Below are 17,285 nucleotides of genomic sequence, written 5' to 3' on the forward strand. Positions count from 1 at the left end.
CCCACGCACCGTCAGAGAGACCATTGATACAGTTCCAAACTGAACAGTTTCTTGTTAGTGGCTGCACCGGCTTACATTATTGCTCCTGCAGTAGCTTCCCGAATGGCCCCTAACTGGGAAATAAGGCTCTCGTTGATGTGACTCATAATGCGCAATGGTCGTTATTATTCCCCCTTTACGCTTTTTTATCACCGAACACATGTTTCACCCTCTGTGGAAATGTACTACTGTACTTGACGTTTGAGGCCTCCAGAAATGTCACATGTCCACACATGCATTCTGCAACACTGTTTTGTGACTCATCGGCCATTTATATCCCCCCCTCCCCCCCCCCCCTCCCAGTTGTATTTGGCCAATTACCCTACTCTTCCGAGCCGTCCCGGTCGCTGCTCCACCCCCCTCTGCCGATCCGGGGAGGGCTGCAGACTACCACATGCCTCCTCCTCCGATACAGCCACTTTCCACCAGACAGTGAGGAGTTTCACCGGAGGGATGGATAGCGCATGGGAGGATCACGCTAGTCTCTCCATTTCCCCCTCTCCCCCCCCTGAACAGGCGCCCCGACCGACCAGAGGAGGCGCTAGTGCAGCGACCAGGACACATACCCACATCCGGCTTCCCACCCGCAGACAAGCAGGCGGTAACACGGGGATTCCAACCACCGATCCCCGCGTTGGTAGGTAACGGAATAGACCGCTACGCTGCCCGAAGTGGTAGTATTTGGAATACTATGTAGCGGCTGCAGCATGGCAGTAGTACTGTTAGTAGCTGTTGCTGTAGTAACAGCAGTGGTATTTGGTGTGGCACGAAGCTTGGCAAAGATATGCAACAGCTTACTTCTTCCTTTCCCCGCTTCCGCGTTGGCACGACTGGTTGTTTTGGCCTCCAGTACATGTTTAAGACGCACGCCTGATCTTGCATGTTATACAGTTGAATTTTGTGACTTTCATTTCTCAGAAAGCCATTACAGTGAGTTGTCAGCACCGCACAGGAAACCCTTCGTTTCCTGGAATTGGAGAGATGGGGCAGAACGTAGCGCAGGGTCGTCCCGGGTCGTCCTCTGTGTGAAGTTTGCATGTTCTCCCCGTGTCTGCGTGGGTTTCCTCCCACAGTCCAAAGACATGTAGGTCAGGTGAATCGGTTGTACTAAATTGTCCCTAGGTGTGAAGGCCCTGTGATGGACTGGGGGACTGTCCAGGGTGTCTCCCCGCCTGCCGCCCAATGGATTTTGTGCTGGGATAAGCTCCGGCATCCGCGCGACCCTGAGAGCAGGAGAAGTCTAGCCAATTCAGGGGGGGCAACCGGGAACAGCCGCAGCCGGGACGCGAACCTGGGTCCCCTGCACCGCGGGCGACTACGTTAACCAGTCGACTAAAGGGGTCCGACCCGTTAGCCAACCGGCTAGCGAGTCTACTCATTAATGGGCGTTACACGAGCGGTTTGGATAACGGATGGAGAGATTCTGGATGTTTAGGGGGGGGGAAATGCCAAGTTAGTTTCACTACACTATGTGCTATACATGCACCCACACTATTCCGTGTAAGGCTTGTATTTCAGTTGTGTTGCTACTTCCTTTTTTGTTTGGTTTTGTTTCATGCACTCTTCAAGTTTGCAGAGATGCAATGTGACTTTGGGGGTTAATTAAGTTTATATTTTTCTTATTTCATCTTTAAGCCAGGGCAAGCATGTGTGTGTGTGCGTGTGTGTGTGTCTGTCTAACATCCCTGGGACAGAGATTCTGTGAGAAATGTTGGGACGCTGTGTTTGTTATTTCAGAGTGTGATCCCTATTTTGAAAAGCATCTCGTTCTCTTAATGCCGTCTCTTGTCCAAATATAAGTGAGCGGGTGCCCCCGTCGCAGGGAATGGTTCCCAACAGGGGCGTAGCACAAAATTCTGGGCCCTACAGAGGCAGTCTCTGTGGGCCCCTTTCCTCTTTTGTCTCTCACGCATCTCTTTTTCGAGTTCTGGCATACTGTCTATTATTTACAATCGCAGTGCATTAATCTATTTTAACCCTAACTAAACTGTCTTGCAGTGATTGGAAGAAACGTGCTCGTGCTTGTTATCAGCAGTCACTCGCGACAGGACTAGATGAGCTGCACTGAGAGACGCTCGTGAGGGGCGGACTAAACCATTTTGCACCTTTTGTAAGGGGTGAGAGGGGCCTCAGAGACAGGTAAGAGGGGCCTCAGAGGGCCTCCACTAGTCCCTCGACCCATGTACTGAGCCAATTTTAACGGAAGTTGTGGCGCTAATCAAACAGAAATAAAAATGTGTAAAACCAAAACAAACTTTTAATTCCAGGCTTCCTGAGGCCCCTCCCCCCTTTCTGGGCCCTGGTAGGCCCCCCCCCCACTACGACGCCGCTGGTTCCCAACACTGAACTGGACCGTTTTCGCTTTCAGAGGTACACAGCTTCTGACCCAAGGACCGACAGCATGGGCGGGTCCAGAATAAGTTTGGTGATTTCTGCGTGACTGCAGATCACGCTGAAGACATCCGAACCGACGCATCTTCTCGGTTTACCTTACCGGTCAAGGTGAAACACAGCGGATGTCTGCAGCCGGGCACACATACACATACATACACATACATACACATGTCCTGACGAGCCGGTATGGTACAATTTGTAGCCATTATTGATGAACAAAAGAAAAATCAATGAATCGCTCAAATAAACTTGATATATTATCATAGTTTGTATAGAAATACAGTGTACCTCACGTGAGAACCAGTTAGAGGCCAGGAAAAACAAAAAACGGGCATTTACCTGTATGTAGCATGAGACAACATGTGTGTGTGTGTGGTGTGTAAGTGTTTGTGTGTGCAAGTGTGTGTATGTGTGTGTGTGTGTGGTATGTGGTGTGTGTAAGTGTGTGTGGTGTGTACGTGTGTGTGGGTGGGAAAAACACCCCTGGCCACAGCCAAGTGCTCTTGTGACTGTTAACATTATCGAAAAATCCCCATTTTTGGGCTCGGTGGCGGCGCACAGGACGCGTTTCGTGAGTGATATTCCAGGAGACGGGTCTGTTAGTGTCGGTTGCCAACTTCTCACCTTCACCGCTGTCGTCTTAGCAGCCGGCTGTGGCGAGGGCTTTGAACCTCTTCTGTTCGTTTCTCACGTAGTTTCCCTCTTGAAGTTATAATACCATTAGAGTTAACGCCACAATCTGACCAGCCGGTGCAAACCTAATCCAGGTTTGGCTGAAATGAAAGGAGCGTCTCGCTAACCCCTGGCACCTCTTGAATTTTCCCAGAAAAGAATGACAGCAATGGAATCAGGCCAGTACTTGTCACCAAATTATGAAAGTCAAGCCAGGTTCGTTTACGTAGTCCTCAACCACAGTCATAGGAAGAGTCTCTCAACTTTACATGACTGCAATGAGAAAAAGGTCCACCATGTCATGGACCTTGGGGTGACACCCAAAATCCTTAGAGCCTCGATCTGGATGAGGAACGACTCTCACGGGAAGACGTCAGGGAGAACATTGGATCCTTATTTGTGCCGAAGGTGCAAAGTGGGCAAAGAAGGCGATGGGGTAACATACTGTAATGACCACGGATTACTAGACTCGTTAGCCCTTGGCTAACGGGTCGGACCCTTTAGTCGACTGGTTAGCGCAGTCGCCCGTGGTGTGGGGGACCCGGGTTCGTGTCCCGGCTGCGGCAGTTCCCGACTGCCCCCCCCAAATTCGCTACTTTGGAAGTGGGATGGTGAGACCGTGAGGCCATCGGAAGCACGTACGCCCAGAGGCACGAGGGAGCTGATATGCTGGCGCTTGGCGAAGGAGGGGGGTAGTGTAACGACCACGGATGACTAGACTCGCTAGCCCTTGGCTAATGGGTCGGACTGTTTAGTTGACTGGTTAATGCTGTCACCCCTGGTGTGGGTGACCCCTGTTCGCGTCCCGACTGCCTGCTGAATTCGCTACAATATCCAGAAATAGGTTCAATTTCACTTTATCTATGAGACATCATCGATGTCACTGTCCTCTGAATTATTTAGATGGGGACGTAGAAGGTGTTGAGGAAGATGGATGGGAGAAGACGTATGAGGCATTACGTGTCTAAGGGCCTGGAACTAGTTTTTTTTCCTCCAATATCTTTTTATTGAAAACCAGTTATGAGAAATATGACGGCGTTCTTGACATTCCAGGAATGTTACAGATGTTTTTTTTAGGTCATAACCCCATAACCCAGAACTAGCCATAGCTGTCAGGTCAGAAGGTATTCGGTCTGTGCACCATCTGGTTGAACCACCAGGACACCTCAGCGTTGGGTTTCTTAATCACATTTGCTATGTTTTTTTAGTGAATGTTTTACCTGTATTCATCCATGACCTGTTTAATATGGAAAGCTTCAACCAGTATTTCCCAGCACAGATGTCTGACAGTGACTCATTAATTTGACCTTTCTGTAAACAAGGACACACTTTGTCATAGATGAGAAGCACAACTGTTGTGTGACTTTTGTTGTGAGCAAAACAATACAGGATCATTGTCTTGAGTTTGTAATCGGAAGCAGGTCTAGTATTGATTGCGAATTATCAGACCGAGCAGCTGACGTTGCATATTAATTACATCTTATCCTGACTGGCCGCTTAACACCGGCAGAGGCTAAACAGGGCTAAAGATAGCTTATTTGGTGGCGTGGCGGTCTATTCCATTGCTTACAAACACAGGGATTGCTGGTTCGAATCCCCGTGTTACCTCCGGCTTTGTCGGACGTCCCTACAGACACAATTGGCCGTGTCTGCGGGTGGGAAGCCAGATGTGGTTATGTGTCCTGGTCGCTGCACTATCACCTCCTCTGGTTGGTCGGGGCGCCTGTTCAGGGGGGACTGGGGGGACTGAGGGGAATAGCGTGATCCTCCCACATGCTACGTCCCCCTGGCGAAACTCCTCACTGTCAGGTGAAAAGAAGCGGCTGGCTACTCCACAGGTATCGGAGGCGGCATGTGGTAGTCTGCAGCCCTCCCTGGATCGGCAGAGCGGGGTGGAGCAGCGACCATGACGGCTCGGAAGAGTGGGGTAATTGGCCGGGTACAATTGGAGAGAATAGGGGGGGGGGTTAGCATATCTGAATCACGTTTTTAGCTAGCCGACAACACAGAAAAGCGAGCTGAGAAATCAGAAACACTTAAAAAAAAGATTGATTTGTTTGAACTGGTTACAGGTGATGGAAGACGTCTTACTTACATCTCTGTCGGTGGTGTTTCTGTGAAATCCTACCTCGGATGAAACCACATGGGCAATACCAAGTGATAGAATACGAGGGAGAGGCTAAGAGAACTTTAACGCTGGGAGTGTGGAAAAAATATATTTTGCCAATTTTCGTACCAATGACAATTAATCAGCAAAATCTTTAACGCATCTGACAACAGCACATATTTTTAGATGAACTCACTCACTTGTTTTTGGAGAGGTCGCAGCCCCCACCCAACCCAATCGAATCTAAATAGATGGTACAGCTAAACATGGGACTGTCTATATGTCATTTTGTGAGTGAGTTGGAAGCCAGGTTCAAGAGGTGCTTCACCTAAAAAACAACAACGACCCCCACCCCCAAAGAGCAACACAAAACCGTCCCCTGTCTCGTATCCGCTGGCGCTCTGCTGGCTGTGAAAACAGGTCAGGTCTCCCCAGATTCTGACCCGTTTATGTAACAGTCACGGGCATGTGACATCGGCCCCTGTGAATCAGTACCCACGGGGCGCCGAACACAGGCCTCTCGCCTGGTTTTGATCTATCATTCGTGCACAGGCCTTACCTTTTGTCTCAACGTGGCAATTAGCAGACATGAGAAAGTGCTCTCTAGAAAGACGGCGCTTAAAAAGAGCCCCCGTCGGCTCCATGCGGCTTTGAAACCGCCTGAAAAATTTGGGGGGGGGGGGATATAGTCAAATGATCACAGAGAGGAATGGACCTTTGATTGATTGTGCTGTTGTCTCTTCCTCTTGTGTTTCGGTCAGTCTGAATCCTCTGATTCGGTCAGATTAGGACACAAGCTGTTCGGGTGGGTTGCGTAAACGGTGCATATGTACTTCAAGAGCACCGATGGAGACATGCCGTTCTCAAAGAGAGACAGACTTTCTGCACCTGTTTTGTTTTGTGTATGAATCTTTGCGCTTTAATACACATGTGACTGGGGGGGGTCCAGGCAGCATGTTTCGAAGCAGGAAATCGGCCCATAAACATGGCAGCTAGAAGCTCGGCTGTCCTGAATCCTGCTCTCAAACATCGGTGCCTTCCAAACACAAAACAAATTAATCATCTTAGCATCGGCAACGTAAGGTGAAGTGGCTTCAGTGGCTGTAGACAACTTTTCAACCCCCCCCCCTCCAGAATTTCCAAGTGTCGCAAAGACAACCGGATCGCTTTCTGTTTATTAGCAGGCTGGCTGCTGTCCAAAGCAAGAAACAACCCTAAGAATCCCAATTTGACCCAGAATCCCCAATCTCAGTGTTATGATAAAGGCAGAGTAAAACAGCCGGTAGTATTGTAACCGGTTATCTTTTTGCCCGGTGCGGGATTCGATACGGGGTGTACTGCACCACAGGGCGACATCGCTAACCGCTCGGCTAAAGGGTCAGACCCGTTAGCTAAGGACTAACGTGTCTTATTAGTAGTTTACAGTCGTCACCTTCCCCGGAAGCGCGCCCTCGCGCTTTGTCATTCCGCGCTCCGAAGAGACTTCTGAGGATCTGCACACTTCCGGATCCAGCCGCTGCCACCAATGTAACCGGTTATTTTCTTGCCCGGTGCGGGATTCGATACGGGTGTACTGCACCACAAGGCGACATCGCTAACCGCTCGGCTAAAGGGTCAGACCCGTTAGCTAGGGGCTAACGTGTCTTATTAGTAGTTTACATTATTAATAAGTAAGCCGGTTGTGTTACTTACTGATCCAGTGGAAAGAATGCCAACTGAATGTCGGTTTGGGATCCTCTCAAGTCCCGGGTGTTGTACCGAACTCCCTTTCCCCCGTCGAGATCCGTTTCCCCTAGCTAGAGTTCGATACAACGCCTAACCTAACCCTAACCTGACGCGTACCTTAACATAACCATAACCAATAGCTAGCCTGTTTCCGTGCCAACGCTTCCGTCTGGTCAGGGGGAATCAGATCTCGAAGGGGAAACACAGTCTGACACAACACCGGAGCGCGCTCCATCGAGAGAATGTCCGTCCCAGGTTCCCTCTTGTTTGCACCTCCGTTTCGCCCTCCCTCTTCAACTTCTTTGCCTCCTCCGTCAACGGGGTTCTTTTTCTCTTGCTGGGTAAAGTTCCCGCTGTCACTTCGACCGCTCCACTGTCCGCCATTTCCGCTACTGGGGCTAGCTAACGCTAGCTACCGCGCAAAACAAAAGCGCGCTGTCCCCTTCCTGTTTTGGTCGCGCCACGGTTGACGCGCTTCCTCTGTGCCGTAAATCGAGCCTTAATTTTCCCGCGAGACTGTACCCAGTCACGGGGAACCAATCAAAAACGCCCGACGATGTCATTATTCTGTAGCCCATAGGCGTTTCTAGCCCATTTTTGGGGGTGCTGCAGCACCCCTAAATTGAACCCCAGCACCCCTAAAATTGAAGAGATTTTTTTATTTTTTGCTGTATGTCCACGTTTAATAAGCTGAAGAAATGTCAAACCCATATCCAGTATATGGTTTAAACGTAATATTTTAACAACAAAAATACAGCACCCCCCATGCTTCGAAAATGGTTTGAGCCACCCCCCCCAAATTTATCTTGCCTGGCCGGCCAGCGCTCTGGGTGCTCAGAACCCCTAAAGCTCTGATCCTAGAATCGCCCCTGCTATAGCCGCCACAGTGCGCGAGCGACATTTAATTCATAATGATAAGTCAAAGCAAAAAGAGTTCATCTTCAAGCAAAAACGTGACGTAGCGCCGCTTTAAGGGCTTCATGCACAAACGCACGAGTCCTGGCTCCACCGGGGGGACCTTAACGTTGCTCCTGTTTTTGACAAAACAACTGCACCATCTCCGTCCAAAGGAGAAGGTTACCCAACGCCTCTGTTTGTCTCCCCTCGGAGTCATGCGGACTACCTGGAGAGGCAGGAAACTGGACTGTCCCCTCAATAACCCTCGCTCTACATTACACACGCGCTCGCGCACACACGCACACACGCACGCACGCGCACGCACACACACGGCGTCATCAGATATCAGATGTCTGTTTGCTCATGCCCACTGCCAGAGTCACGCTTGTTCAAATATAGGTCCATAATGCATAACATCCTTGTATGTATACTGAGACCGGTTATGCAGATTTCATATTCATTGAAAATCTTAGCTGTTGATTTTTTCTTTTTTTTTTTTTGCATACTTGTCTTTCCAGATCCCTTTACTTATATTTGCAACCGGGGTTTTCTCTAGCATATCGATGATTTCGTCTAGATATTCTCACAAACTCTCGGTTATTTTTCTATGTAGGAACATTCGCCATTTTATGTACTTCAGCCCAGCAATCTTTCCCCCTCCCCCCTCTCTCGTACCTGTTCTGTTTTCTGTGCTGCCTGCCTGCTAGGCCGGGGTACACCTGTAAAGGGGATCTTTTTTAATTGTCGTTCGGCTTTCCAGGTGAAATAAAGGTGAAATCGAAATAAAACGTCATTCCCCCCCCCCCCCGTGTGGTTCTGTATGTTGAACATTCCATCATGTCATACTCCTGGTATGACATGGTGAAATTCCTGCAAAGATGATGATTGCACTACCCCTGTCCCGCCCCCGCCTTCACCGAGTCAGCTTGGTCATTTATTTCCCATTTAAATTCCTGCAAAGACGGCGATCGCGCTACTCCACCCCAACACGCATACACGCGGGCGGGCGGGCGCGCGCACGCACGCACACACAACCTCTTCACCTGGTCAAATTGGTCTTTTTTTGTTGCTGCACGCTCAGGAACCGTGGACGGCCGTTCTCGAATGATTGCTGCCCCCTAGCGAGCACATTTCAAAGTGAAACTCGCCTTACACCTCGACATACGTTACTACATGACCCTGCGGGCCCCTGCTGAAACAGGGGAGGTTGGATCAATTTAGACCTTTCTAGGACGCGAGAGTGAAGCGGCACGGCGATGTCCCCGTTTTCAGACGGGGACATCGTGAATCCTGGGGCTTTCTCTGGGCCCCCCCACCACCACCCGGGCCACCCCCCCCCCCCCAGATACAAAACAAATATTATTCGCCAGCATGGTTGGGATATGAAAACAAACATTCGAATATTAGGGACTTTTCTCTTGTGTTGTGGGGGATCGCGTCTGTCCATGTTTGAGGAATCCATTTAGAAAGTTGTTTTTTTGGGGGGGGGGGGGTTTGCCACGCCGCCGCCGCCGTCCCCCCCCCCCCTTTGGCTCGCCCCGCGGCGCTTTGCTTACACAGCGCTCGCTCCAGACAGCGTGCTGCCCGGCTTGTCCTGACGTCCGCGCCCAGGGCTCCTCTTGCGCGGTTTGTTTGGCATGGCCGCGTACCAGCTTAGCGGAGCATGGGAGGAGGTGAGACTTAAGGAGGAGGTGGGGGGGGGGGGTCCAGGGCACAGCCGCCTTTGCCAGCTCGACGGTTTCGTGGCTGAAAGGGGAAAAGGCTCTTATTTCAGCGTGGGAAAGATGAGAGCCACAAGACACAAAAAAAAAGAAAAGAAAAGAAAAGAAGAGAAGAGAAAAGGCGCCGGTGGCTGAGCGTCACGGCGGAGGCAGATAACGGCAGCCCGCCTGCACCTGACCCCAAACAACGGCCGCCCCGCAGTCCGCATGTCGACGCGGTGCTTCGTTAACCCCACGTTGGCTGACTCCGCCGTCGCTTGCTCCTCTCCACGAAGAGGTCAGAGGTCAGCTTCAGCCACCAAGCGGCGGCGGCCGTGGGGGGGTCGCGGTCTCTTTTAAAGGGAAACAAGTGTAACCGGTTATTTTCTTGCCCGGTGCGGGATTCAATACGAGGTGTACTGCACCACAAGGCGACGTCGCTAACCGCTCGGCTAAAGGGTCAGACGTCTTATTAGTAGTTTACAGTCGTCACCCTCTCCCGGAAGCGCGCCTTCGCGCTTTGTTATTCCCGCGCTCCGAAGAGACTTCTGAGGATCGGCACACTTCCGGATCCCACCGCTGCCACCAATGTGACCGGTTATTTTCTTGTCCGGTGCGGGATTCGATACGGGGTGTACTGCACCACAAGGTGACATCACTAACCGCTCGGCTAAAGGGTCAGACTCGTTAGTTAGGGGGCTAACGGGTCTTATTAGTAGTTTACACAAGTGTCAGATTTGGGACGTCGTCTGTGTTCATATTGTAGCGAATTCGGGGGGACGACGCAACCACGGGGACTGCCGCGGCCGGGAGGCGAACCCGTATCGCCCGCACCGCAGGAGACATCGCTAACCGCTCGGCTAAAGAGTCAGACTGTCCAGCCAGCGGCCAGCGTGTCTTCTTATCCATGCATATATATATATATATATATATATATATATATATATATATATATATATATATATATATATATGTCGTAGGGATAAGCCACCATTAGCGGCTGCAAAGCGGACTGCTGTGTGGCAAACGGCGCCAGAATTATCTGCCCGTGACGTGATTGGCATCCAATCCGTGACTGTGAGAACTTGACTTCCTGGTTTGCAGATAGGCTGCATTGCATAAGACATTGCAAGTACCAACGCTACACACAGCTTCGTAAGACAATACAAATAGCAACATAGCTGACCTGTGGTGGCCTGGCGGCCTGTCCAGGGTGTCTCCCCGCCTGCCGCCCAGTGACTGCTGGGATAGGCTCCAGCATCCCCCCCCCCCCGTGACCCTGAGAGCAGGATGTGTGGTTTGGATAATGGATGGATGGACATTACATAGCTGTATGGAGAGATAACATTGACAATCGGGACGGTTTCCCTTTAAGGACACTTTTAGCAGTGTGTGTGCGTGTGTGTGTGTGTGTGTGTGTGTGTGTGTGTGTGTGTGTGTGTGTGTGTGTGGTGTCTCCATTTCCACATGCCATGCAACAGGTGAGAAATGGGGGGAAAAGTGGTTTCAAACGGTCATGTAGTCATGACACCGTGAGTTTAAATCTCTTGCCTGTCACCTTCCCATATTCCTGTCTCTCTGCACTGTCTGCTGCTGACTGGAACAGAGACACCATATGCACAACAAGTGGGTTTCTAATCACTGTGGAGACACCATAACACTGGTTCTGCTGCTCTCTTGTGTCTCCAGACTATATATAGGCCTTGATCATTCACCTGTTTATAACTTGAAGTCATCCATCCATTATCCCAGCCGCTTATCCTGCTCTCAGGGTCGCGGGGGGACGCTGGAGCCTATCCCAGCAGTCACTAGGTGGGAGGTGGGGAGACACCCTGGACAGGCCGCCAGGCCGTCACACAGGGCCGACACACACACACACACACACACACACACACACACACACACACACACACACACACACACACACACACACACCTAGGGACAATTTAGTATGGCCGATTCACCCGCCCTACATGTCTTGGACTGTGGGAGGAAACCGGAGCCCCTGGGGGAAACCCACGCAGACACGGGGAGAACATGCAAACTGCACACAGAGAATTAACCGGGACGACCCCCAAGACTGGACTACCCCAGGGCTCGAACCTGGGACCTTCTTGCTGTGAGGCGACCGCGCTAACCGCTGCACCACATGCCGCCCAGTTTGCCTGGCGGTGCGGTACACCTCGGATCAAATCCCGCAGCGGGCGGAAAATATGCTCGGTTAACTTAAGTCAACTCAATTTTATTTGTTTAATCCAATTTGCCTCAGTGGGCTTTATAGCAACACAACATCCTGTCCATAGACCCCCCCCCCTATCAGATAAGGAACAGGGAGAAAAAAATAGGGGGAAAACTCAGGGAGAGCAACAGAGGAGGGATCTCCCAAGACGGACAACGTGCAATGGATGTTGTGTGTACACAATTTACACAATGCAACGTTGAAAGAGGACAACACAATTATAATGGAATTATAAGACATATGAAGGATATGATGAGGAGGATGCCAAGCAGTGTCCAGATGCCAACGGAACAGCTGAGGACCCCCAGCCACGTGACCACCATCACCATGTAGACCTGACAGGAGGACAGACCACATGTGCACACAGGGGAGACTCAAAGGGGGATGCCAAGCAGTGTCCGGGTGGCGACCACCGTCACCATGGAGACCTGGGAGGAGGACAGACCACATGTGCACACAGGGGAGACTCAAAGGGGGATGCCAAGCAGTGTCCGGGTGGCGACCACTGTCACCATGGAGACCTGGGAGGAGGACAGACCACATGTGCACACAGGGGAGACTCAAAGGGGGATGCCAAGCAGTGTCCGGGTCACTGCACTAGGGCCTCCTCTGGTCGGCAGGTCGGGGCGCCTGTTCAGGGGGGGGGGTGTGACCCTCCCACGCGCTACGTCCCCCTGGCGAAACTCCTCACTGTCAGGGGAAAAGAAGCGGCTGGCGACTCCACGTATACTGGAGGAGGAATGTGGTAGTCTGCAGCCCTCCCCGGATCGGCAGAGGGGGTGGAGCGGCGACCAGGACGGCTTGGAGAGTGGGGTTGATTGGCCGGGGAGAAAAGGGGGCGGGGGGGTTTGGATTTAAAGGACTCAGCAGACTCTGATTGTCAGGTTATTCCACAAGAGCGGGGCCTGGCGGGAAGAGGCCCTGCCACCAGCTGACTTCTTTTTAACTTTGGCTCCACACAGGAGCCCGCCCTGTATTTTGAGAGCGGAGAGCTCGAGATGGACGGTACGGTTTAAGCAGGTCAGGCAGGTAAGATGGCGGCGAGCCCATTTAGGATTTTACAAGTCAGCAGACGCGTCTTGAAGTCTTTTTTTTATTTTTACTTTTGTTTATTGGATTTTGAAAAAAAAATACAACCGTGTCATCAGAGCATTTATAAAGAGTAAAAAAGTATATATTCCCTCTATATAGAGACATAAAAAAGTGAAAATTGACTTATTGCTAAACGCCATAACAACTTATAGAAACTAAGAAAACAAACATAACATAAACAAACAAAAAATAAAATAAAAAACCGTCAGTCAGCCAATAATAAACCGTGTCCGTAACAGACACTAGTAGTCAGTGCAGCAGCATATCACCCCGTCACAACAACCTCAATATTAATACCCCTCTAAACCCCAACAGTACCCCTCTAAAGCGCAACTGTACCCCTCTAAAGCGCAACAGTACCCCTCTAAACCGCAACAGTACCCCTCTAAACCCCAACAGTACCCCTTTAAAGCGCAACAGCATCCCTCTAAACCGCAACAGTACCCCTCTAAAGTGCAACAGTACCCCTCTAAACCCCAACAGCACCCCTCTAAACCGCAACAGTACCCCTCTGAACCACAACAGTACCCCTCTAAACCACAACAGTACCCCTCTAAACCACAACAACACCCCTCTAAACCGCAACAGTACCCCTCTAAAGTGCAACAGTACCCCTCTAAAGCGCAACAGTACCCCTCTAAACCCCAACAGCAACCCTCCAAACCCCAACAGTACCCCTCTAAACCCCAACAGCACCCCTCTAAAGCGCAACAGCACCCCTCTAAAGCGCAACAGTACCCCTCTAAACTGCAACAGCACCCCTCTAAAGCGCAACAGTACCCCTCTAAACCGCAACAGTACCCCTCTAAACCGCAACAGCACCCCTCTAAACCGCAACAGCACCCTATAAACCCCAACAGTACCCCTCTAAACCCCAACAGCACCCCTCTAAACCGCAACAGCACCCCTCTAAAGCGCAACAGCACCCCTCTAAACCGCAACAGCACCCCTCTAAAGCGCAACAGTACCCCTCTAAAGCGCAACAGCACCCCTCTAAACCGCAACAGCACCCCTCTAAACCGCAACAGTACCCCTCTAAACCCCAACAGCACCCCTCTAAACCCCAACAGCACCCCTCTAAAGCGCAACAGTACCCCTCTAAACCACAACAGTACCCCTCTAAACCCCAACAGTACCCCTCTAAACCGCAACAGTACCCCTCTAAACCGCAACAGTACCCCTCTAAACCCCAACAGTACCCCTCTAAACCGCAACAGTACCCCTCTAAACCCCAACAGCACCCCTCTAAAGCGCAACAGCACCCCTCTAGACCGCAACAGCACCCCTCTAAACCGCAACAGTACCCCTCTAAACCCCAACAGCACCCCTCTAAACCGCAACAGCACCCCTCTAAACCGCAACAGTACCCCTCTAAACCACAAAGTACCCCTCTAAACCCCAACAGCACCCCTCTAAACCGCAACAGCACCCCTCTAAAGCGCAACAGCACCCCTCTAAACCGCAACAGTAACCCTCTAAACCACAAAGTACCCCTCTAAACCCCAACAGCACCCCTCTAAAGCGCAACAGTACCCCCTCTAAACCGCAACAGTACCCCTCTAAACCCCAACAGTACCCCTCTAAACCGCAACAGTACCCCTCTAAACCCCAACAGCACCCCTCTAAACCCCAACAGCACCCCTCTAAACCGCAACAGTACCCCTCTAAAGCGCAACAGCACCCCTCTAAAGCGCAACAGTACCCCTCTAAACCCCAACAGCACCCCTCTAAAGCGCAACAGTACCCCTCTAAAGCGCAACAGCACCCCTCTAAACCGCAACAGCACCCCTCTAAACCGCAACAGTACCCCTCTAAACCGCAACAGCACCCCTCTAAAGCGCAACAGTACCCCTCTAAACCGCAACAGTACCCCTCTAAACCACAACAGCACCTCTCTAAACCGCAACAGTAGCCCTCTAAACCCCAACAGCACCCCTCTAAACCGCAACAGTACCCATCTAAACCGCAACAGCACCCATCTAAACCCCAACAGCACCCCTCTAAACCGCAACAGTACCCCTCTAAACCGCAACAGTACCCCTCTAAAGCACAACAGCACCCCTCTAAACCGCAACAGCATCCCTCTAAACCGCAACAGCACCCCTCTAAACCGCAACAGCACCCCTCTAAACCGCAACAGTACCCCTCTAAACCGCAACAGTACCCATCTAAACCGCAACAGTACCCCTCTAAACCGCAACAGTACCCATCTAAAGCGCAACAGTACCCCTCTAAAGCGCAACAGTACCCCTCTAAAGCGCAACAGTACCCCTCTAAAGCGCAACAGCACCCCTCTAAACCCCAAGAGTACCCCTCTAAACCGCAACAGTACCCCTCTAAACCGCAACAGCACCCCTCTAAACTGCAACAGTACCCCTCTAAACTGCAACAGTACCCCTCTAAACCCCAACAGTACCCCTCTAAACCCCAACAGTACCCCTCTAAACCCCAACAGTACCCCTCTAAACCCCAACAGCACCCCTCTAAACCGCAACAGTACCCCTCTAAACCGCAACAGTACCCCTCTAAAGCGCAACAGTACCCCTCTAAACCCCAACAGCACCCCTCTAAACCGCAACAGTACCCCTCTAAACCGCAACAGTACCCCGCTAAAGCGCAACAGTACCCCTCTAAAGCGCAACAGTACCCCTCTAAAGCGCAACAGCATCCCTCTAAACCGCAACAGTACCCCTCTAAACCGCAACAGCAACACTCTAAAGCGCAACAGTACTCATCTAAACCGCAACAGCACCCATCTAAACTGCAACAGCACCCCTCTAAAGCGCAACAGTACCCCTCTTAACCACAACAGTACCCCTCTAAACCGCAACAGTACCCCTCTAAACCGCAACAGTACCCCTCTAAAGCGCAACAGTACCCTCTAAACCCCAACAGTACCCCTCTAAACCGCAACAGTACCCCTCTAAACCCCAACAGTACCCCTCTAAACCCCAACAGTAACCCTCTAAACCCCAACAGCACCCCTCTAAACCGCAACAGCACCCCTCTAAACCGCAACAGTACCCCTCTAAACCCCAACAGCACCCCTCTAAACCGCAACAGTACCCCTCTAAACCTCAAAAGCTGCTCCAGTCAGGGATAAATGGGGAAATTCATTTTCTGAACTGAAAGAATGGACCCCATATTTTCCCAAATTTATTGGAGGAGCCACTTAATGAAAATCTGACTTTTTCCAATCTAAGGAAACAGAGGATGTCTCCTATCCAGCGGGTATGAGAGGGACATGCGGTTGATTTCCACTTGGTCAATCTTCTCGCCAGTAGGGCGATAAAAGCTAAAACATCTTTGTTGGATTTAGAGAGGGAAGGCAATGTTGGGGGGGGGGGACCCCAAACCAAGCACTGCATTTGGTTCCATTTTTCAATGATCTCTGAAAGGGTGTCGAAAATCTCAGTCCAGTGTATTTATGTAGGGATGGGCAAAGCCGAGACACGGGTATGAGGTTTGCAGGGGATCCCCGACACCCGTCACAGGCGGGTGATACACCGTCGTGGATCTCAGACAACCGAGTCTTCGTGTAGTAAGTACGGTGGACCGCTTTACACCGAATAAGACCATGTCTCGCACAAACAGATGATCCATGTACACGGTCTAAAATCTCAGCACCTTGAAATCTGATCCAACATGGATAGGAGGCCAATGACGAGAGGCAAGAATTGGCGCGATGTGGCCAAACTTTCTAGATATAGTTGGGATTCTAGCTGCGGCATTCTGAACCATCTGAAGACTTTTAGTACTAGCAGACCTGAAAACAGAACATTGCAGTGATCTGGATGAAACAAATGCATGTATTAGAGTCTGCGTCAGCCATGGACAGGGAAGACTGATTTTGGCTATGTTACGTAAATCAAAAAAGGCAGTCTTGCTGATTTCTTCAGTGTGCTTCCCGAAGGAAAGGCTGGGATCATCCATCCAATCCATCCATTATCCGAACCGCTTATCCTGCTCTCAGGGTCGGGGGATGCTGGAGCCTATGCCAGCAGTCATTGGGTGGCAAGCGGGGAAACACCCTGGACAGGCCGCCAGGCCATCACACAGGGCCGACATGCACACACACTCACACCTAGGGGCAATTTAGTGCGGCTGATTCACCTGACCTACATGTCTTTGGACTGTGGAAGGAAACCCCAGCACCCCGAGGAAACCCACGCGGACACGGGGAGAACATGCAAACTCCACACAGAGGACGACCCGGGACGACCCCCAAGGTTGGACTACCCCGGGGCTCGAACCCAGGACCTTCTTGCTGTGAGGCGACCGCGCTAACCACTGCGCCACCGTGCCGCCCAGGCTGGGATCAATACCAAGATTTTTGGCTGCCACACTTTGTGAAATCACAGAGTTGTTGATTGCAAACAAATTGGACTGACACACGTGGGCCCTAGTTAATTCCACCAAT

General features: G+C 51.2%; 1 protein-coding gene across 1 annotated transcript; it reads left to right on the plus strand.

Annotated features, from left to right (window-relative positions):
• Window positions 1–9,762: 9,762 nt before the first annotated feature.
• On the plus strand, window positions 9,763–15,750 carry LOC130109100 (DNA-directed RNA polymerase II subunit RPB1-like). Its single transcript, XM_056275843.1, has 6 exons — window positions 9,763–9,839; window positions 13,181–13,368; window positions 13,467–13,662; window positions 14,250–14,352; window positions 15,006–15,193; window positions 15,447–15,750. The coding sequence occupies exons 1-6, from the start codon at window positions 9,763–9,765 to the stop codon at window positions 15,748–15,750; spliced, it is 1,056 nt and encodes a 351-aa protein (XP_056131818.1).
• Window positions 15,751–17,285: the final 1,535 nt, after the last annotated feature.

This window comes from Lampris incognitus, chromosome 3, assembly GCF_029633865.1.
Source record: "Lampris incognitus isolate fLamInc1 chromosome 3, fLamInc1.hap2, whole genome shotgun sequence".
Lineage (NCBI taxonomy): Eukaryota > Metazoa > Chordata > Actinopteri > Lampriformes > Lampridae > Lampris > Lampris incognitus.